The sequence below is a fragment of the Balaenoptera physalus genome, assembly GCF_965194825.1.
Source record: "Balaenoptera physalus genome assembly, chromosome: 19".
NCBI classification, from domain to species: Eukaryota; Metazoa; Chordata; class Mammalia; order Artiodactyla; family Balaenopteridae; genus Balaenoptera; species Balaenoptera physalus.
In genome coordinates, this window is record NC_138900.1 from 16,042,817 (window position 1) to 16,066,528 (window position 23,712).

A 23,712-nucleotide genomic window follows, 5' to 3' on the forward strand; every position below is an offset into this window, starting at 1 on the left:
AAGCTGGTCTGTTGGAACTAGGAGGGACCCAGTGGATGAATCACAGATCCCTGGGGCAGGCGAGCTGGTCCTGAGCCGTTCGTGTGTGTGTGTGTGTGTGTGTGTGTGTGTGTGTGTGTGTGTGTGAGAGAGAGAGGTGAGGTGACATTGTGTGTTTAAGTGTGTGTGACAGGCTGGAATTAATCCAGAGGGGTGGAAACTAGTATGATTATCTGCGATAAGGGACAAATCTATGGTAAAGATTTTTAATCTTGCTGAGGCCAGAAGCTCTATCTCTTAAGTGTGAGGAGATATAGTATCTGTGAGAACATGTGGTTGTGTTTCTGTGTCTGATTCTGTTATGTATATGAGATGGTTTGCACTTGAGCCTATCACTGGGAGAGGGTGTTGAGTGAAATATATGAAGTATGTGAAAGTGGTTTGTGACTGTACCCAAGTCTCTGCATATGGCTTTAAAAGGGCTGGTGATTATAACGTTGTGACTTTGATGTTTTGAGTATGATTGAGCGGGAGGTCATGCAAGAGATTTGGTAAAGGTGTTTTTGTGTGTGTTAGAATGCAACTTATGCAAGTTAAGATCTGGATGGAAGACAGTGTGTGGTTGTGATCTGAATTTAGTAACTGTGAGAGACTGCAATATTACGTGTGTGAGATTGAGTATGAGGTGATACCTATTCTGAACCTCACTTATCTCTAAAAAGATAATGGCTAAGCTTCCTGAAGCATCAGAGTTACTTGAAAATTTAAATTTCCAATGGAAATTCTTTTAAATCTAAGAAGAATTAAAACATGACTTTAAAAATATGAAATAATTTATTGTGATGAAGAATGCAAAATGACCATGAAAGGTTTTTTGGTTGGTTTGTTTTTTAATTTGTTATGTGGTTACTGGGAGTATGGTTGATGTTCTTTGGTGGAAGTGAAATAGATGGGAAGTCTACTAAATTCTTAACTTGATCTGTATAAGTGGAAGAGTTCTAGGTCAAGAGAACAAAAGCTTAACTTGAATAATAAAAACAGAGAGTCATGGCCGCTCAATTCCCAGACTTGACCCAGTGTGCTAACTTAGAACCCCTTTAATGAGAGACGCTGCTACATTGCCAAAAATGTATACTGTTAATTTTTCCTGGTAAGGATAACTGTATGTTGAGGAAAAGGAAAATAATCAGACCTTTCAGGGATTACTGGACGATGGCTCTGAATTGACAATAATTTCAGGAGACCCAAAACATCATTGTTGTCCACCAGTCAGAGTAGGCGCTTATGGAAATCAGGTGATCAATGAAGTTTTAGCTCAAGTCCATCTCACAGTGGACCCCGAACCCATCCTGTGGTTTTCCTCCCAAGTTCTGGAATGGATAATTGAGATAGACATACTCAGGAACTGTAAGAATCCCCTCACTGGCTCTCTGCCCTGTTGAGTGAGGGCTGTTATGGTGGGAAAGGACAAGTGGAAGCTACCAGAATTGTCTCTAACTAGAAAAATAGTAAACCAAAAGAAACACTGCATTGCAGAGATTAGTGCCACTATTAAGGGCTTGAAAGATGCAAGGGTGGTGATTCCCACCACATCCACATTAAACTTGCTTATTTGGCCTGTGCAGAAGACAGATAGATACTGGAGAATGACAATGGATTATCATAAGCTAAACCAGGTAGTGACTCCAATTGCAGCCGCTGTACCAAATGTGGTTTCATTCCTTGAGGGAATTAGCACATTCCCTGGTACCTGGTATGCAACCATTGATCTGGCAATTTTTTTTTCCTCTCCATCCCTGTTAATAAAGACAACTAGAAGCAGTTTGCTTTCAGCTGGCAAGGCCAGCATTACATCTTCAGTGTTCTACCTCAGGGCTATATCAACTCTCCAGCCCTATGTCGTAATTTAGTTCATAGGGATCTTGATTACCTTTCCCTTCCACAAGATGTCACACTGGTCTATTTCTTTGATGGCAATATGCTGATTGGACCTAGTAGCAAGAAGTGGCAACTACTCCAGACTTAACTGGTAAGACATTTATTTGTGTGTCAGAGGGTAGAAAATAAATCCAACAAAAACTCAGGGGCCTTCTACCTCAGTGAAATTCCTAGGGACCCAGTGGGACATGTCAGATATCCCTTCTAAGGTGAAGGATAAGTTGTTCTTATCCTTATCTGGCTCCTCCCATAACCAAAAAAGAGGCACAAACCCTAGGAAGCCTCTGGATTTTGGAGGCAACATATTCCTCATTTGGATGTGTAACTTCCATCCCTTTACTGAGTGACCTGAAAAGTTGCTAGTTTTGAGTAGGGCCCAGAACAAGAGAAGGCTCTGGGACTCTGCAACAGGTCCAGACTACTGTGCAAGCTGCTCTGCCACTTGGGCCATATACCCCAGCAGACCCAATGGTGCTTGAGGTATCAGTAGCAGATAGGGATGCTGTCTGGGGCCTTTGGCAGGACCCTATAGGTGAATCACAGCATAGAGCCTTAGGGTTTTGAATCAAAGCCCTGCCATCCTCTGCAATTAACTACTCTCCTTTGGCAAAATAGCTTTTGGCCTGTTACTGGGCCTTAGTAGCAACTGAACACTTAACCATGGGCCACCAAGTTAACACGCGATCTGAGCTGCCCATCATGAACTGGTTGTAATCTGACCCACCAAGCCATTAAGTTGGGTGTGCACAGCAGCAATCCATCATGAAATGAAAGTGGTATGTTGGTCAGGCCAAGCACACCCTGACAGCACATGTAATCCTCCTATTGGGCAGAATTTCGAGCAGTGCACATGGTTACTTATTTTTCTTGGAAGGAGAAATGGCCAGATGTGCGATTATATATGGATTCATGGGCTGTGGCCAATGATTTGGCTGGATGGTCAGGGACTTGGAAGGAACATGATTGGAAAATTGGTGACAAGGAAGTCTGGGAAAGAGGTATGGACCTCTCTGAATGGGAAAAAATGAAGATATTTGTGTCCCATGTGAATGCTCACCAGAGAGTAACCTCAGCAGAGGAGGATTTCAATAAAGTGGATAGAATGACCCATTTTGTGGATACCAGTTTCTTTCCTCAGTCATCCTTGTCATCACCCAATGGGCTCATGAACAAAGTGGCCATGGTGGCAGTGATGGAGGTTATGCATGGGTGCAGCAACATGGTCTTCCATTCACCAAGGCTGACCTGGCTATAGCCACTGCCGACTGCCCAATCAGCAGAAGAGACCAACACTGAGTCCCCAATATGGCACCATTCCCTGGTGGCTGGTTGATTACACTAGGCTGTTTCCATCATGGAAGGGGCAGCATTTTGTTCTTACTGGAAGAGACACTCTGGATACAGACTTGCCTCTATTGCACATAATGCTTCTGCCAAAACTACCATCTGTGGACTTGCAGAATGCCTTATCCACTGTCACGGTATTCCACACAGCATTGCTTCTGATCAAGAAACTCATGTCACAACAAATAAGTGCAGCAATGGTACCATCCCCATGGAATTCACTGGTCTTACCATGTTCCCCACCATCTTTAAGCAGCTGGCTTGAAAGAACAATGGAATGATGTTTTGAAGACTCAGTTACAATGCCAGCTAGGTGGCAGTATCTTGCAGGGCTGAGGCAAGGTTCTCCTGAAGGCTGTATATGCTCTGGATCAGTGTCCAATATTTGGTGCTGTTTCTCCCATGGCCAGTATTCACAAGGCCAGGAATCAAGTAATGGGAGTGATACCACTCACTATTACCCCTAGTAACCCAAAAGTAAAATTTTTGCTTTCTGTCCCCACAACTTGTGTTCTGCTGCCCAGAGGTCTTAGTTCCAAATGGAGGGATGCTTCCACCAGGAGACACAATGATTCCATTGAACTGGAAGTTAAAGACTGCTACCCAGCCATTTTGGGCTCCTTAACCCTCTGAATCAACAAGCAAATAAGGGAGTTACTGTGTTGCCTGGGGTGGTTGATCTTGACTATGAAGAGGAAGTTGGATTGCTACTCCACAAGGGAGGTAAGGAAAAGTATGTCTCAAGTACAGGGGAGCCTTTCCGATATCTCTTAGTATTAACAGGCCCTGTGATTAAAGTGAATGGAAAACTACAACACTATTCAGGCAGGACGACTGACGGGCCACATTCTTCAAGAATGAATATTTGGGTCACTCCACCAAGTAAAGAACCATGACAGGCTGAGGTGCTTGCTGAGGGCAAAGGGAATATGGAATGGGTAGGGGAAGAAGGTAGTTATAAATGCCAACTACAACTGTGATCAGTTTCAGAAATGAGGACAGTAGTTGTCATCAGGATTTCTTCCTTATTTTGTTGTATTTGTGTATGTGTGTAGAGTAGATATCTTTGTTTTCTTCCCTTTTTTATCCCTTTATCATTGTAACATAAGATGTACTGACCTTTTATCATTGTATTTAAGTATTATTAACTTTACATCATAATATTTAAGTTATGAGGTATCAAAGAGAAGAGTAAATATCAACCAAGGACTTTGCAGCCTCTTCTGGGCAGAGGATTAATGTGTTTTTTGGTTATCTGCAAGATATTTCTATGATATTAGGTGGAAGAATGACCTTGTTATTGTCTTTATTCGGAGATTAAATATGGCTTAAGGAGATGCATATACGTGCCAGGTTGTCACGGGGTAGATTTATGATGGCTAATTTTATGTATCAGTTTGGCTGGGCACAATGCCCAGATATTCAGTCAAACATCATTCTGGATATTTCTGTGAAGATGTTTTTTAGATGAGATTAACATTTAAATCAGTGAACTTTAAGTAGAGCAATTACCCTCCATAATGTGGGTGGGCCTCATCCAATTAGTTAAAGGTCTCAACAGAACAAAGACTGACCTCTCCCAAAGCAAGAAGGAACTCTGCCAGCAGAGAGCTTTCGGATTTGAACTGCAGTTGTTCCCTGGGTGTTCAACCTGCTGCCCTGGCCTGCAGATTTTGGATTTAACAAGCCTCCACAATCTCATGAGCTGATTCCTTAAAATCTCTCTCTCTCACAACCTTATGAGCCAATTCCTTAAAATCTCTCTTAATCCCCCCACACACACACACAAACACACACGCGCGCGCACACACACGCACATACACACACATCTTGTTGGTTCGGTTTCTCTGGAGAACCCTGACTAATACACTAGTCTAAGTATTTTACATATTGTCTCATTTAATCCTCATGAGAGCCCTCTGAGGGAGGTATCCTTATCATTCCCAGTAAACCGATTTGTCAAGTGAGGCACCAAGAGCTGAGATAACTTGTGAAACGTCAGAGTTCCTGAGAGATAGAAGCAGAATTTAAATTCCAAAGCCCTCAGCCTTTAACTGTTTAACTACTAGAGTCTACCATTTTCCAACTCTATATCTTCTGCTCTGTATCCCGATTCCATTTCCTAATTATTGTGAATTCACAGGAATTCTGGGTATAAATGAATTTTTTCTAGTCAAGTTTATAGTTTTGAATCTCTTGATATTGGGTCCAAAAGGAAACTAATGGAGCAAGGTGATTTTCTCACAGGATACAAGGAATTATGGCTAATATTTCAGAAGTGAGATAAATCCCCCATCAAGAAAACAAAAAACAAAGCAGCAAGACCAAGCTGTGAGCCTCTTAGCTCTTCTTCTCTAGGCAGAACGCCCACAGCCATGCTTAGAAACCACGTTTGTTGGAGGGAAATATAAATCATTCATATCCGACTGTGTTTAGACTACGCTGAGCTGTAAATCTAACCTAAAGACTTACAACATGAGTTTTTTTCACCTATTTTTGAAGAAGTTCCCTTTAACAAAATTCCTTAAAGCATATATTCTAAAATCAATACATTGTTCTTATAAAGAAATTATACTTAAGTTTAAATTTATGTAAGTTATCTCATTGTGAGGAAGTTCTGGAATTTATTAAACTAGTATATCCTTGCTGAACTCAGAAAGCTGAGCCATGGGAGAGAAATTCCTTGTATATGCTGCCTAGCTCTTGTGTCTGGTCCACCCTCCCTTTTTTCCCAGGGTCATATGGGACTAGGCTTTGTAGAGTTGGAGTGTTTTTGTCATTTGCAGGACTGTTGCTTCTGAAGATGTCCATCAAGTTCTCCCAGGTGGAAAGTAAGTGACTGAACTCTGCTCAGAGGGATGTAACCACAAGGATGTGATGTTGGAGTCTGGTTTTGCCAGTTTAGAGTATTTCCCCTGATTGTTTATAATCTGCCTGCTGGAAGTGTTTTCCTTCTGGAGGAAATCTCTGGAGAGCCTTTGAAGAACTGATCTGACATTTATATAACTGGAAAGAAATAACTGCGTTTTGGTTTTACTGAGGCTTCATTTTCTTGACACCTAAGGTGAACTTATCTTCCTCTGGCCCTTCTCTTCCTCTTCCTTGATTGACATCACCACCACAGACCCAAGTCCCACACCTTTTTCTATATATAGCACTTTATATCGCTAAGCTAGATGTGATTTCCTCATTGGAAAAAAGGAGACAGCCCTGAATGGTAGAGAAAGCAGTGAGTAAACCAGCTCCAGAAAGAGAGACGCCATTGCAGGTAAAAGTTCAGCTGATGTGAAGAATCAGTACTTTAAGCTGAATCAAATGTTGAATTCCTAATTCCCAGTACTTTAGAAAGTGACTGTATTTGGAGATAGGGCCTTTAAGGAGGTAAGTAAGTTAAAATGAGGCTGATAGGGTAGGCCCTAATCCAATCTAACTAGTGTCCTTATAAGAGGAGATTAGGACATATAGAGAGACACACCACGGATGGGTGTGTAGGAGAAAAGGCCATATGAAGACACAGCAAGAAGGTAGCTATCTGCAAGCCAAGAGACCTCACGAGAAACCAGAGCTGCCAACTTGTTGATCTTGGCCCTCCATCCTCCAGAACTGTGAGAAAATTAATTTCCGTTGTTTAAGCTACCCAGTCTGTGGTATTCTGTTTATGGCAATCCTATTAAACTAATACAGGAGTATTAGCCCTTTATCTGTGATAAAGATATTTATTTGTAAGTTGTCTTTTGATTTTATGTGTTTTTAATTGTAGTCAAATCTTTGAATATTTCAAAATTTTCAATATTTTCTTTTACTGCATCTATTTTCTGAGTCATAATGAGAAAGTTCTTCCTTACCCGGAGGTTAAACTGGAATTCATCGATGCTTTCTTCTAGGACCTATATGGTTTCATATTTTTATGTTTACCTCCCTGATCTATTTAGAGTTTATTCTTGTGACAGGATGTGAGGTATGGGTATAATTTTATTTTTTTCCAAATGGCAAACTGCTTGTCCCAGCTGTGTACTTATACTTTAACTTTTTATTTTGAGATCATTGTAGATTTATATGCAGTTGTAAGAAATAATATAGAGAGATCCCACATAAACTTCACCCAGTTTCCCTCAACGTTAACTTCTTGTTAAAAAAAAATCATGACCAGGATATTTATATTGATATAATACACAGTACTTCTTCACATTTTGCCAGTTTTACATGCACTCGTTTGTATCTGTGTTTCTGTGTATATTTGGTTCTATGCAATTTTATCCCATATGTAGAATCATGCTATTATAGATACTATATTGAGTAAAAGAGGCCAGACACAAAAGAACCTACTGTATGATTCCACTTATACAAAGTTCATAAACCAGACAAAACGAATCTACTGTGATAGACATCAAAATAATGTTAACTTTGAGGTATACTGATTGGGAAGAGACATGAAGGGAGCCTTCTGGGATGTTGAAAAGTTTCTTTATCTTTATCAAATGGTGGTTGTATGGGCTTATAAAACAAATCACCAGGCTAGGATTTTAAGGTCTGGGCTCTATATTGTGCAAAAGTCTTATTAAAAACAAAGGAAAAGAAATCATTCCTGGGACTACCCCGGTGGTCCAGTGGTTAAGAATCCTCCTTCCAATGCAGGGTACGCAGGTTCGATCCCTGGTTGGGGATCCCTGGTCAATCCCACATGCTGTGGGGCAACCAAGCGTGCGTGCCACAACTACTGAGCCCGCCTGCCACAACTAGAGACCCCACACGCTACTACTGAGCCCACACGCTGTGGAGCCCACACACCACAACTAGAGCACCCGTATACCGCAACTACTGAGCGTCACAACTAGAGAGAAGACTGCGCGCTGCAACGAAGAGCCCACGAACCACAACGAAAGATCCTGCGGGCCACAACTAAGACTTGAAACAACCAAAAATTTAAACATTTTTTAAATTAAAAAAAAAAGAAATCATTCCTGTTCAATAAATGGCAGATCTATGTTTTGAATCCACATTTCTTTAACTACAAAACCAGTTCCCTTTCAATTCTGCCTTTTGTCCAGAAGTCCAGATTTTATTACATTGAGTGAAACCTGAGCATGCATAATTCATTTAAACAAACAATTTCCACTAGATTGGTAGATTTAAAAGACTGACGATGCCCTATATTAGTAGACTAGACACTCATACTGTGTTGTATATTGGTGAAAATTTAAGCAGGGCAATTGATAAAGATGTATAAGCAGGTTTTAACTATGAAAGCCTCATTGTCCATAATATTTCTGAGACTGTCAAAAAGATATAATTACACATGTGCACAAAAAGGAGTGTGCAGTAAAACACTGTACAATAATGAGGAAAAGCTGGAAAGAACTTAAATATCCTACAATAGGGAAACAGTTTAAAAAATTATAGTATATCCAAACAGTGTACTCAAAAAATTATGACAGTTTGTCATTTGATGACATGAAAAGTTGTTCACTATATTAGGTTAGATGAAGAAGATAGATGACAAAACAGTATTACAGTATAATTCTGTTTTGAATTTCAAAATCCTATATGGCTATATCCATGTGTTAATTCACAGAGAAATAGGTGAGATGATTTGGAACAAATAAGCTGTTTCTAGATGAGCTTTACTTTAAGTTTTTCTGTATTCTTCAAATTTCTGAATTAAGAATCTACTAATTTTATAATCAGAAAAAAATAATAGAGCTAATCCCTCCCTCTTTGAGAACAAAAGAAATGATAGGAGATATGAATATAATACATGGAGTGTATTGTTGTAGTGGTTTGAATTCTGTCTTAAGAGGCCTGAACTTTCTTCACAGACATGAAGCCTTTCAAATGAGTGACTCAAATACTACCTTAAAGGTCCTAAATCTTGACTCCTAAGATTTTATACACAATGAATTCCTCTTACTGGTTGCCCCTCATCTAGGCTCAGATTTGCTGGCCGACCTCTCCACTAGCCTTAGAAACTAACAAGGAAACCACATTTGCCTTGGAAATCAATTAATTAATTAATAATAAAACCTGCACATAGGAGAAGAAATGGGATTTAGGCCTGATGTGGTTAATTCAGACCATTCCCTTTGTCATCAGGCAGAAAAGGAAGTTGAAAAATTAACCTGAAGTATTAGGAGGATGACACTTTTGAAACAACACAGCAGAGATGCCCATTTCCATCTCCAGGAATCATACCAATCCTTCAAATAGCTAAGCAGCCTAAAGAGTCACATTCCCCAATGAGTCACAGTGATGAAAGTTAAGATGGCTCCAGAATGCAGATTCTGAATTGGAAAATGGGAAAGAGATATTGTAATCAGGGAGACCCAGTTTATTAGTTAAATAAATGTACATTGGTCCTATATCACACCTATATTGAACAAATTCTTCTGAGTGGGGTGAGTCACCTATACACACTCAGCAGAAGTCAGTGCCACATTCTTGAGTCTACATACCCCTGAAATGACAGGAACCCATGTTCCCCTTAAGGTCCTGGAAGGGAATGTAAAGTTGGTGAAGACGTGGGAGTTGGACAGGAAGAAGAAGGAGTTGCTCGGGAAAGTTATTGGTTGAATAAATTATAAAATAACCATGGAATAGAACACTTAGATACACAAATGCAAAGTTGTAGAAAATTTAGGATATGGAATATTTTCAAGGTATAACATCAGTAGAGAAATCACTTAACAAAGCAGGTTGACCAATACAATTATATCAGTATAGGGTGATAGAAAATGTCTAGAAGTTTAAACAGCAGTTTCAATTATCTATTGCTATGTAACCGCCCCCAAAAGTTTGTGGCTTAAAACAAAACCATTAATTAGCTCATCATTCCGGGGGTTGGCAATTCGGGCTTGGCTTGGCTGAGTGGTGCTTCTGCTGATCTCATTCATGTGACAGCAGCCAGCTGGTGGCTTGGTGGGGGCTGGATGGACCAAATGGTCTCAATGAAACATCTGGCAGTTGTTGCTGTTAGCTTGGCCTCTGTCTCCAAGTGATCTTTTGTCTTCAAGCAAGCTAGTCTTATTACCTGGTGGTCTCAAGGCAGGAAGAGGGAAAGAGCAAAAGCTGCAAGACCTCCTAAGGTTTTATCTTGAAAGTCTAACTTCCACCACATTTTATTAGTCAAAGTACATCACAAGGCCCTGCCTAATTGTAACCTAACCATTTCAGGAGAAGGAGAGCAAATACTTCCCTTTTCTGAAAAACTAAAACAAAGAGAATAACAGCAACAACAACAAAATCCCTGACCTTGAGCTTGGTTTTTCAGATATGCTCTGTAACGTTTTCCTTTCCCCAGGGCTCTTCTTTCAGAGAGCTGCACTGCAGGGGAAGGGTGAAGAGAAGGGGAGTAAGGATTCATGAGACACCAGACCTTTCTTAGAGCATGAACTGGCTAAACCGGAAGAAATTCTTCAACACCACCCAAGCTCAGTCATCTACCACACGCATACTCAGATGGAAGTAAAGGGGAGATGGGAGTACTACTGACCTTTCTTAGTATCGAAGGGAAAGGCCAGGGTCACTGATAACCAGAGCTGAAACTTTCTCTAAGTTCACAGCAAGTTTCCTGGGGAGACAGCTTTGGAAATGATGTGGTTTTGAAACATGGAACTTGACCTCAGCTCCCAAAGGAGATCCTCTGAGGAAGGAATCCTACTCCTAGGCTCTCTACAGGTCTTCCTAGGACTCTGCCTAAGGGACACTCCCAGCCCCAAAACTCATTCCAAAAACAGGTTTGTGCTTTCTTGCTTGCATATAACCTTTATCCCACCACTCAAATATCTGACTCCCCGTTTGGTGGCCATTTCTCTGCAGCTGGTGTCCTGGCTATAAAGTGGGAGAAAAGAGAAAGCAGTGATAAAAGGATACAGATACTAAGAAACAACAGAACCTAAAATTGGCCCCTAGGCGGGCAACACTCACTCCACTGATACCCACTTGTGTGTTAAGCACTGGAGTCTGGGCACTGGAGGTGGAGGTGCTGACAAAAGCAGCTCAGGCCGTGCTTCAGTGCAACACCGGTTAATACAGGCATCGTCGTCTTGACAGGCACAGATACACTCTCAGGGAGATCTTCAACAGATCGCCTCAGTCCCGACGTTAAACCAGAACCGCAGAAATGAAGCTCTACCCCGTGACACAACCAAACTCCCACCCGGTCACAGAATTAAAAGCCTCTTCCACCACACTAGGTAACAACAGCATCGTCTTCTGAAGGGCGGTCTCAAGCCCCCCAGTGTCACCTACCTCAACATCACAGCCGATCACGGTCACCCAAAGGGTCCCGCATCTTGCACCAGTCAAGGCCTCATCACCGCACACACACCCCGCCTCGTTACTGCCACAAACGCTCACACACTCTTATACACGCCTACACAGGCCTGAGCGCCAGGCTCCACACGCCCTGTGTGCGCCAGAGGGTGGGGGCTTCCTCACCGTGAGTGCCCGCCGTGCCCAGACTCAGGTTACCACTCGGAGCGCGACGACCGAGAGGACCTCAGAGGGGAATCAGAGATGAACCAAAGATCAAAATTCTTTTCAAAAGCAGCCCAGGGGCTGTGGGAAATGTAGTTCAAGGCCGCAAAAACCCGGATGTCGAGAAGGCGCGCCTAGGACGCGGCGGCGAAGAAGGAGCCGCGGAGACTCTTGGGAAGTAGAGCCCGCGCCGGAGTGCGCAAGCGCAGATGGCTGGCCAGTAGTCGAAGGTGAGGCTGGTGGGTCCTGCTGGCGCTGGGCAGGCTGGTGATTGTGGTACCCGGTGGGGATTGCTGAGCAGGGAGGTGGGAACCAGCACTGCGAAAAGCGAGGAAAGGAGAGAGAACCTGGGCTGAGAGAAGGCCGGGGAAGAAAGCGAGAGTCCGGGCCCTAGAGAAAGCGAGGAGGGAAGCGAGAACCTAGGCAGGGGAAGGAACTGGGAGCCAGGGCTGGGAATGCCGAGAAGGGAACAGGGAGCCCGAGGCGGGTGTGAGCTCGGCCTGGCACACACAGGCGTTCTGTTTGGGTAGCTTTTTGTGCCTGGTCTTGTGTGTGTGTGTGTGTGTGGAACGTGTGTTATTCTGTGTAACGTTATGGAACCTATTGTTTATGAAAGTGAGAGGGTCTCTGCGTGTGTCTAATTTTTAAATTAGGTGCGAGTAGATTTGTGTTTGAGACTGTATGCGACTTTGGAGAGGCAACAGTAAGGGATTTGTGAGTAAAATTTTGCAGCTTTCTGTAGAATTATGTAATGGGCTCTGAGAGATTATGCATGAATTGTGTCTATGGGATTGGGATTGTGTAGTAGATGATATAACTGTGACTATGTCAAATTTTGAAGTATTTGTGCACACAAGTAATTGCACAATTCACGGTGACTAGGAATGTGTCTGGCTCGTTGTGTGACTGAGATGGAGCACTTGAGAAAGTAGATGCAAGACTAGTTAAGTACTATGTATTGTTTAGATTGTCTGAATATTGTCCATTTTATATGCCTGTAGAATTTGACTCTGGCAATTAGACAAGTAAAAAAAACATAGAGATTTTAAAAACGGAGAGGAGGAGGTAAAATTAAAATAATTTTCAGATGGAACAATTGTATATTGTGAAACCCCATATTGACTAATGACCAGTATGTTGACATAAGTAGAACATCATTAGGAGTACACAAAAAACTTTCTCCCATAACTGCTACTCTCAGAATTTCTATTTGGGTGAATTCCTGGACAATAAAGTTTCAATAATTTCTTCAGTCATTGTGAAGATAAAAAATCAAACATTTAAACACAAGATCAGTCTCATTTAGCTGAATAAAGTGTTCACTGTAGAAATCAATACTTCTAAATTGTTTTTTTAATTTAATTTTATTTATTGTTTAAAATACATTTATTTATTTATTTTTGGCTGCATTGGGTCTTCGTTGCTGTGTGTGGGCTTTCTCTAGTTGCGGCGAGCGGGGGCTACTCTTCGTTGCGGTGCGCGGGCTTCTCATTGCGGTGGCTTCTCTTTGTTGCAGAGCATGGGCTCTAGGCACACGGGCATCAGTAGCTGTGGCATGCGGGCTCAGAAGTTGTGGCACACAGGCTCAGTGGTGGCGCTAGAGCTTAGTAGCTCTGCGGCATGTGGGATCTTCCCGGACCAGGGCTCAAACCTGTGTCCCCTGCATTGGCAGGTGGATTCTTAACCACTGTGCCACCACGGAAGTCCCACTAACTTGTTTTAAAAGCAAAAACTCCCTCCTGTTGGAAGTGTGCTGTGCTAAAGAAAACATGATCAGTTTCTTCTCTAATTCCTCAACCTCTATTTTGTCCCCTCTTTACTCCCTCTAGGTTGATAGTCTCCAGCTGGAATGGATTGGGAGCTGGAAAAGAGAAGTCAGAAGTCAGGGACAAGAAGAGGCTAAGATGACTGGTACCGTTATAATTTAGTGTAAGTCATATTTACCTTCTGAGAGACCCCACTGCTGGGAACTTCCAAATACAGTTCCCTTTTCATGGGCACGGCCACTTCTCTAGATGCCTCCTCTTGGCATGCAGTGGCCCACCTACTCTGGTAGGTCTTGTTCTCTCCCATCAGTCCTCTTGGACAGGATCCAAACCAACCTAGGCATGCTCCATCCGTGGGTTCCCCATCTGGAGCTCAGGTGATAATTAGCCACTTTAGTCACCACCACCCTGCTCCACCCCCCACCCCGCCGCCCAAATCCTGGAAACATGTACATTTCCCCACCAAATTCTCCCACCACTTTGATTTATAGTGGCATCAGGGTCTGAGGAGCCCCTTGTTTATTATAAGGGAGTGAGAAGCACCTACTTTTCTTCCCCCTAGAAAACTATGTTCTAAAAATAATTTGCTCTCTTAAAGAGACACTCCCTTTTCTCAGCCTCTCGAAGTAGGAGGTAAATTAATGGTAGCAAAACTTTACAGTCAGCTGCTTTACAAGACTTTATCTTAGGATGAGGGACAATTGAAAGATTGTTTTGCCTACCATCTTTGGGACATCTGCTGAGTCTGAGGCAGAAAAATTTCTAAGTTACCATCCTGTTCAAATAATGACAACAGTTAGAAAACTCAGAGGTTTGCTGGAAAAGACATTAACAAATCAATAGGTTTCATATATGTGTCTGTGCGTATGTGTATATATGCATCAAAAAACTATGGAAAGTTGCCAGTGGCCATCAAAATATAAGATACAAAAGACAGCATGATGTATAAAAAAAATTTTGATGTTCCTAAGGGACTCAAAAATTAAAGACTTAAATAAAAGGACCAGGGACACATGATAAATTGTCAAAACTCCCTAACATTTCATGGAGTTTCATTGAAATTTCAGTAAAATTTTTAACTTTCTGAAGTTCTTAGGAGAAAATGAACAAGACAGAAATTGTTAAAGAAAAATAATGAAGGGGGAAGTAAGCCTACCTGATACTAAAATATGTTTTAAAACTATAATAACTGCAGAGTAATCCTGGTAACTAAATGAACAGATCAGTGGAACTAAATACGAAGTCCAGATACACTCAAATATATAAAGGAAATAAAGTGTATGATAAAGAAAAACTATAACAAATTATTTTAAGTAATTACAGAATTAATTTCCTTCCTTTAAAAAAGATCTAATATCAATCCAGAAAATAAAAATAAGTTAATAGAAAAGTGAAAAAATTGAGACCTTTCACAGACAAGAAACTAAAGATGGATGGCGGTGGTGGCTGCCGTGGGGAGTTGGCTGCCTGGCTTGGCCTGGCTTTTATTTAAAAAACAAACAAAAATTAAGGTGCTTTTTAAACTTGTGAATAGAAGCTTATCTTATCTCATAATAAGAAAAATAAGAACTAGAATCACAGTGTATACCTTGGTAAGCATCAGGAAGTTTGCATCAGTGGTACTCATGAGGGTATGGAGTGACAAGAATTTTGCTGCTCATGATGTAAATGGTAGAGCCTTAATAGAGAACAGCTTGGAAGTAGTTAATAATAGTAGGCAGGTTAGGAGAGAAAAGATAGTGCTAGAGAGGTGGGGGCTTGCCCAAAATCTAACCCATTGCCCCAGGAGCCTGTATCTCTGGCTTTGGGGATAAAATCATTTTTGTCTAGCTTATTCTCCCCCCGTATTGGTGTGGGGTGTATAGAGTGGACAAGCACCAAAGCAAGGGAAATGGAGTCAATCTTGAGTCAATCTCGTAAGTCATAAGAGAGCTTAAAAGCATGTGTAGTGGCATGTGGCTTCTTTTCATCTTGGTTTTGCCTTCTTAGGAACCGCCCCTTTTCTAAAGAGGAGCCCAAAGGAAGACCAGTCATCTCTTGCAGATCTCAAAACCATGGCTCAGGTGAGGTGATGGTTCCTTTCTCCTTTCTGAAGTAGTTTTTTGTTGTTGTTTTTAAGAATATTTGAGCATTTCCCTTTCTTGTACTAAAATCCTCCTGTTTATCTTCCCCTTCAGGAAAGCAGCCCCCACTTGTTCCTATATTGGTCAGATAAGCTTTTACCTTCCACAAGTGCTCCTTCTAATTTTAAGCAGTGTTCACACATTAAGTGGGTATAATCATTCAACATCTTTTCTCAGTGTTCTCCCAGAAGCAGTGCTAGAACAAAAATGCATTTCCTCAAATTAAATGAGAATATATTACTTCATGAACCTGTCTTGCAAAGATAAAAACAGTCAAGATGGAGATGGAATTGATAGATTGCTATTAGTTAAGTGGCAAGAAGTCCTGTCTTGAGGCTTTGAGACTAGAGCTATGCTTTGGCAGAGTGTACAAAAACCAAGAATCCTGTATTTCTCCTCTCCGCTCCTTGAGTTCTGCCCATAGCTGCTAATAATTCCTAAAAATCTGTGGTATGTGTTATAGATTTATTCCTATTTTTAAATTTCTTCTAATTTTATGTTCAGATGCAAGAGAAGTAAATGAATGTACTTAGATCACCATACTGAACTAGGAGTGTAACTCATGAAGTAGTCTGCTCTTGATTTCAATTTCATTATTCTGGTTCTTTCTTTCAGAAAATTCATCTTTATACCTGGACCTCTTTTTTTTTTTTTTTTTTAATTTTTATTGGAGTATAGTTGATTTACAATGTTGTGTTAGTTTCAGGTGTACAGCAAAATGAATCAGTTATACATATACATATATATATCCACTCTTTTTTTAGATTCTTTTCCCATATAGGCCATTACAGAGTACTGAGTACAGTTCCCTGTTCTATACAGTAGGCTCTTATTTGTTATTTTATGTATAGTAGTGTGTATATGTCAGTCCTAATCTCCCAATTTATCCCTCCCCCCCTTATCCCCTGGTAACCATAAGTTTATTTTCTGTATCTGTGACTCTACTTCTGTTTTGTAAATAAGTTCATTTGTACCCTTTTTTTAGGTTCCACCTATAAGCGATATCATATGATACTTGTCTTTCTGTGTCTGACTTACTTCTCTCAGTATGACAATCTTTAGGTTCATCCATGTTGCTGCAAATGGCATTATTTTGTTCTTTTTTATGGCTGAGTAATATTCCATTGTATATATTGGACCTCTTAAATACTGGTGTTCTCCAGATTCTGTATCGGTTCTCTTCACTGTATAGTCTCCTGTTCTTATTCACAATCTACCACTATTATTCTAATGATGCTCAAATAATTTTAATCCTAAATCTCTGTTGTGGGTGTCAAAACTGTATCCAACCTCCAACTAGATATCACCACCTGTGTCTTCCACAGATACTTCAGGCACATGCCCAAGATTTACCTTATTATCGCCTACCATTCTAGTCTTTTTTTTCCCCCTCAATCTGCTTATGAGCCCAGCCCCTACCCACCTGCTAACACAGCTAACTTGAGAAGTGTCTCTTTTCCACTGCACGACCATTTAGTGGTGAATCTTATTCCTTATATTTCAGTTCCCTTTATCTCCACTGATATCATGGGTGTCTCTCTCATACTGGTAACTTATCTTCCCATTTAACACCTTTGCTCCTTTTCCAATCCTCCAAGTGCTCACTGCAGTGCTCCCTTATGGATGTTTGTGTTGCTTACACTTTTCTGTTTGTGTGTGTGTGTGTGTGTGTGTTTTAAAATATACATGACATAAAATTTTATCATTTTAACCATCTCTAAGTATATAATTCAGTTCCATTAAGTACATTCACAATGTTGTATAACCATCACCAGTATCTATTTCCAGAACTTTTTCACATCCCAAACAGAAACTCTGTACCAATGACATTAAACAATTAGCTCTTATCTTACAGTTTTCATAGAATTAGACCCAAAGCACATTAGAAGAATGTTTAAGACAATCTATTTGGGGAGAGGAAAATATTAAAATATGCATTAATAGTTTAAATTCAAGAATAGTAATCAATAATGATAATATAGTTTTCTAATTCATGAATATGAGGCACATCTCCTTTTATTTAGATCTTTAAATTCTCTGAGTAATGTTTTGTTGTTATCAGTGTACCAATCTTGCAAATGTTTGTTATATTAATACCTAGGTTTTTTTATGCTATTGTAAATACTATTCATTTTTATTTCAAATTCCCATTGTTTATTGCTAGTATATGAAAATGCAATTGATTTTTTTATATTAACCTGCATTCTCTCTAAATTTATTCTAGTAATTTTTTGGTAGATTCTTTAGGATTTTCTACATAGATAATCATGTCATATGTGAATAATTACTGTTTTCCTTCTTGCTTTTATTTCTGTCTTGCTTTATTTACTACATTGTCTAGAACCTTCAGTGCAAGGTTGAATATAAGCAGTGAGAACAAACATTTATGCCTTATTCCTGACTGAGGGGAAAAGCATTTAGTCTTTGACAAAGTGTAACATTAGTGACAATTTTTACTTAGATGCTCTTTATCAGATTATCAGGTTGAAGAAGTTCTAGTTTGCGGATCATTCTTATCACAAATGGGTGTTGAATTTTGTCAAAAGTTTTTTTGCATCTGTTGGTTTTTCTGCATTATGTGGCTTTTCCCCTTTTTAAATTAACATGGTGAGTTATATTGATTGATTTTGAAGTGCTAAAAACCAGCTTATCCCTAGGATAAACCCCACTTGGTCATGATAGATTCTTTTTTCATATATTGCTTGATGAATTTACAAGTTTTTCTTGTAATATCTTTGTCTAGTTTTGGTGTCAAGGTAATGCTGTCTTATAGAATGAGTTGGGAAGTATTCTCTCCTTTTATTTTCAGAAAGAATTTGTGTAGAGCTGCTGTTATTTCTTCCTTCAGTGTTTGTTAGAATTCACCAGTGAAGCCATCTGAGCCTGGAGATTTCTTTGTGGGAAGGTGTTTAACTAGAAGTTCAATTTCCTTAATACAACTATGGCTATTCATGTTATCAATTTTTTTTTTCTCTTCAGTGAGCTTTTATAATTTGTGTCTTTCAAGGAATTGTCCATTTCATCCAAGTTATAAAATGTATTGGCACAAAGTTGTTCAAAAATCTACTCTTTTTATCCTCTTGATGTTTGTACAGTTTGTAGCAGTGCCATTGATTCATTCCTGTTATTGGTAATTTGTGACTCACCTTTTCCCTTTGTCAGTTGGCTAGAGGTTTATCGATTTCACTGATCTTTTCAAAGTACCAACTTTTGGTTTCATTGATTTCCTCCATTATTTTTCTGTTTCCTGTTTCTTCATTTCTGCTCTTATATTTTTATTTCCTTTCCTTTTCATTACTTTGGGTTTAATTAACTCTTTTTCTTGTTTTGTATATGGGAGCTTATATCATTGATATGAGACTTATTTTTTCCAATAGAACATTTAATGCTATAAATTTCTCTCTAACAAATTTAGACATGTTGTATTTTCATTTTCATTCAGTTGAAAACATTTTCTAATTTCTCTCATGATTTCCTTTTTGACCCATTGGTTGTTTAGAGGAAGTGTGTTTAATTTTCAAATATTTGGGGATTTTCCAGATAGCTTTCTCTCATTGATTTCTAGTTTAATTTTGTTACAATCAGGGAACATGCTGTATATGATTTCATTCTTCTTAAATTTATGGAGACTTTTTTTGTACCACAGATTATAGTAGCATCTGATGGATGTTCTGTGTGCACTTGTAGAGAATGTATATTCTAGTGTTATTGGATGGAGTATTCTCTAAATAATCAGGTCAAATTGGTTGATTAGGATGGTAAAGTCTTCTGTATCCTTATTGATGTTTCAGTCTATTTGTTATAGCAATGACAGAGAAGAAAGTCAAAATCTTAAATTGTAATTGTGGATTTGTCTATTTTTCCTTTTCAGTTCTATCAGTTTTTACTTAATATATTTTGAGGTTCTGTTTTTAGGTGTATTCACATTTAGGACTGTTATATCTTCTCATGAATTGACCCCCTCTATCATTATAAAATACCTTACTTGGGACTTCCTTGACGGTCTGGTAGCTAAGACTCCACGCTTCCAGTGCAGGAGACACGGCTTTGATTCCTGGTTGGGGAACTAAGATTCCCACACTCTGCACAGTGCGGCCAAAAATAAATAAGTAAATATAAATAAAATAAAATGCCTTGCGTAATCCCTGATAATATTCTTTGTTCTGAAATCTATTTTGTTTGATACTATTGTAACCATTCTGGTGTTCTTATGATTAGTGTTTATTTTTATTTTTTTGTTGGCTGTGTTGGGTCTTCGTTGCTGCGTGTGGGCTTTCTCTAGTCGCAGCCAGCAGGGGCTACTCTTCATTGCAATATGCAGGCTTCTCATTGCAGTGGCTTTGCTTGTTGCAGAGCACAGGCTCTAGGTGCGCATGCTTCAGTAGTTGCAGCACGTGGGCTCAGTAGTTGTGGCGTGCAGGCTCTAGAGCTCAGGCTCAGTAGTTGTGGCACACGGGCTTAGTTGCTCCGTGACATGTGGGATCTTCCCAGACCAGGGATTGAACCCGTGTCCCCTGCATTGGCAGGCAGATGGATTCTAAACCACTGTGCCACCAGGGAAGTCCCTATTTTTAATTTTAATTAATGTAAAATGAATTAATTTTAATTAATTAATTTCCAAAAAATGTCTTTTAATCTAGAGCATCTCCCTCTGTTTCTTTCTTGTTTTTTTTTAGTTGCAGTGTAGTTGATTTTACAACATTACATACATTTCAGGTGTACAACATGGTGATTCACAGTTTTAAAAGGTTAAACTCCATTTATAGTTATTACAAGTATTGGCTATAGTCTGTGTGCTATACAATATATCCTTGTAGCTTATTTATTTTATACCTAGTAGTTTGTACCTCTTAATCCCCTACCTCTATCTTGTTCCTCCCTCCTTCCATCTCCCCACTGGTATCCACTAGTTTGTTTTCTACGTCTGTGAGTCTTGTTTCTGTTTTGTTGTATACATTCGTTTTATTTTTTAGCTTCCACATATACATGATAATGTACAGTGTTTGTCTTTCTCAGTCTGACTTGCTTCACTGAACATAATACTCTCCAAGTCCATCCATATTGTTGCAAATGACAAAATTTCATTCTTTTTTATGGCTGAGTAATATTCCAGTGTGTGTGTGTGTGTGTGTGTGTGTGTGTGTGTGTGTGTGTGTGTGTGTGTACACACACATCTTCTTTATCCATTCATCCGTTGATGGGCACCTAGGTTGCTTCCATATCTTGGCTATTGTAAGTAATGTTGCTGTGAACATTGGGGTGCATGTATCTTTTCGAGTTAGCATTTTTATTTTTTTCAGATACATACCGAGGAGTAGAATTGCTGGGTCATGTGGTAGTTCTATTGATAGTTTTAGTTTTTGTTTTTCCTAGTGGCTGCACCAATTTACATTCCCACCAACAGTGTATAAGGGTTCCCTTTTCTCCACATCCTTGCCAACATTTGTTGTCTGTGGTCTTTTTGATGTTAGCCATTCTGACAGGTGTGAGGTGATTGATATCTCATTGTGGTTTTGATTTGCATTTCTCTGATGTTAGTGATTGTGAGTTTCTTTTCATGTGCCTGTTGGCCATCTCTGTGTTTTCTTTGGAAAAATGTCCATTTAATCTAATGCCCATTGTTTAATTGGTTTTGTTTTTGTTTTTGGTTTTTTTTTATATTGAGTTGTATGAGCTGCTTATATTTTGGATATTAACCCCTTATTGGTCATATCATTTGCAAATATTTTCTCCCATTCTGTAGGTTGCCTTTTCATTTTGTTGATGGTTTCCTTTGCTGTGCAAAAGCTTTTAAAGTTTAATTACATCCCATTTGTTTATTTTTACTTTTGTTTCCTTTGACTTAGGAGACAGATCCAAAATAATATTTCTACAAATTATGTCAGAGTGTTTTTCTGCCTGTGTTTTCTTCCAGGAGTTTTATGGTTTTAGTCTTACATGTAGGTCTTTAATCTATTTTGAGTTTATTTTTATATATGGTGTTAGAAAATATTCTAATTTCATTCTTCTACACATAGCTGTCCAATTGTCCCAGCAATCCTTATTGAAGAGACTGTCTTTTCTCCATTGTATATTCTTGCCTCCTTTGTCATAGATTAATTGACCATAAGTGCATGGGTTTATTTCTAGGCTCTCCATTCTGTTCCATTGATCTGTGTGTCTGTTCTTATGCCTGTAGCATACTGTTTTGATTACTGTGTTTGTAGTATAGTCTGAGGTCAGGGAGTGTGATACCTCCAGATCTATTCTTCTTTCTCAAGATTCTTTTGGCTATTCGAGGTATTTGTGTTTCCATACAGTTTTAAAATTATTTATTCTAGTTCTGTGAAAAATGCCATTGGTATTTTTTTTGTTTTTTTTGGCTGCGCCACACAGCATGTGGGATCTTAGTTCCCTGACCAGGGATCAAACCTGCACCCCCCTGCGTTGGAAGCACAGAGTCTTAACCACTGGACCACCAGGGAAGTCCCACCATTGGTGTTTTGATAGGGATTGCATTGAATCTGTAGATTGCCTTGGGTAGTATGGTCATTTTAACAATATTAATTCTCCCAGTCCATGAACCTGGTACACCTTTCAACCTGTTTCCGTCATCTTCGATTTCTTTCATCGGTGTCTTAATAGTTTTTCAAATACAGGTCTTTTACCTCCTCAGGTAAGTTTATTCCTAGGTATTTCATTCTTTTTGATGTGATTGTAAGTGGAATTGTTTCCTTAATTTCTCTTTCTGGTAGTTCATTGTTAGTGTATAAAAATGCAACAGATTTCTGTATATTAATTTTGTATCCTGAAACTTTACCAAATTCATTGATGAATTCTAGTAGTTTTTTGGTAGAGTCTTTAGGATTTTCTATGTATAGTATCATGTCATCTGCAGTGACAGTTTTACTTCTTCCTTTCCAATTTGGATTCCTTTTCTTTCTTTTTTTGTCTGATTGCTGTGGCTAGGACTTTCAATACCATGTTGAATAAAAGTGGGCATCCTTTTCTTGTTCCTGATCTTAGAGGAAATGCTTTCAGCTTTTCACCATTGAGAATGATGTTTGCTATGGGCTTATCATATATGACTTTATTATGTTGAGGCATGTTCCCTCTATACCCACTTTCTTGAGAGTTTTTTTTTTATCATAAATGGATATTGAATTTTGTCAAAAGCTTTTTTTTGCATCTATTGAGATGATCATATGGTTTTTATTCTTCAGTTTGTTAATGTGGTATATCACATTGATTGATTTACGAATATTGAACCATCCTGGCATCCCTGAGTTAAATCCTACTTGGTTATGGTGTATGATGCTTTTAATGTATTGTTGAATTCAGTTTGCTATTATTTTGTTGAGGATCTTTGTATCTGTGTTCATCAGTGTTATTGGCTTGTAATTTTCTTTTTTGTGTGATGTCTTTGTATAGTTTTGGTATTGGGGTGACACTGCCTTATAGAATCAGTTTGGAAGTGTTCATTCCTTTGCAATTTTTTGGAATAGTTTGTGAAGGATATGTGTTAACTCTTCTTTAAATGTTCGTTAGAATTCACCTGTGAAGCCATCTAGTCTTGGAATTTTGTTTGTTGGGAATATTCTTATTATTGATTCAGTTTCATTACTGGTAATTGGTCTGTTCATATTTTCTATTTCCTGGTTCAGTCTTGGGAGATTGTGCATTTCTAAGAATTTTTCCACTTCTTTTAGGTTGTCCATTTTATTGGCATAGAGTTGTTCGTAGTAGTCTCTTATGAGTCTTTGTATTTCTGTGATGTCAATTGTAACTTCTTTTTCATTTCTGGTTTTATTGATTTAGACCCTCTCTTTTTTCTTGATGAGTCTGTCTAAAGGTTTATCAGTTTTGTTTATCTTTTCAAAGAACCAGATCTTAGTTTCATTGATCTTTTCTGTTGTTTTTGTTTGTTTGTTTTTAGTGTCTATTTCATTTATTTCTGCTCTGATCTTTATGGTTTCTTTCCTTCTACTAACTTTGGCTTTTGTTTGTTCTTTTTTAGTTCCTTTAGGTGTAAGTTTAGGTTTTTTATTTGAGATTTTTCTTGTTTCCTGAGATAAGTCTGTATTGCTATATACTTCCCACTTAGAACTGTT

At 39.1% G+C, this 23,712-nt stretch overlaps 2 protein-coding genes and 1 long non-coding RNA gene across 16 annotated transcripts in view; 1 reads left to right on the plus strand and 2 right to left on the minus strand.

The window, feature by feature from the left end:
* The window catches only part of ZNF461 (zinc finger protein 461), a 133,158-nt gene that overhangs the window by 28,026 nt on the left and 81,420 nt on the right, over positions 1-23,712 (minus strand). For 2 of the 7 annotated variants that reach the window (XM_082439427.1, XM_082439425.1), the window contains exon 1: positions 11,506-11,686. The exons of 4 other annotated variants lie outside the window; for them this stretch is intronic. The gene's annotated coding sequence lies outside the window, so the exon portion shown is untranslated. One more of the 7 variants, XM_082439426.1, reaches the window with a different exon arrangement.
* On the minus strand, positions 480-11,494 carry LOC309649439. The gene is made up of 2 exons (XR_014257114.1): positions 11,197-11,494; positions 480-10,578 (listed from the first exon to the last, which is right to left on the minus strand). It is a non-coding gene; the product is annotated as an uncharacterized lncRNA (long non-coding RNA).
* Positions 11,852-23,712, plus strand: part of ZNF567 (zinc finger protein 567) — a 78,397-nt gene continuing 66,536 nt past the window's right edge. For 6 of the 8 annotated variants that reach the window (XR_014257106.1, XR_014257107.1, XM_082439433.1 and 3 more), the window contains exons 1-3: positions 11,855-11,963; positions 13,563-13,662; positions 15,489-15,562. Coding sequence is in view for 5 of the 8 variants with exons in the window: in XM_082439433.1 (XP_082295559.1) it covers positions 15,554-15,562 (9 nt within the window). In the remaining 3 variants the exon portion in view is untranslated. Of the gene's footprint in view, positions 11,964-11,987; positions 12,039-13,562; positions 13,663-15,488; positions 15,563-23,712 lie in introns of those variants that run through there. The other 2 variants (XM_082439430.1, XM_082439429.1) reach the window with 2 other exon arrangements.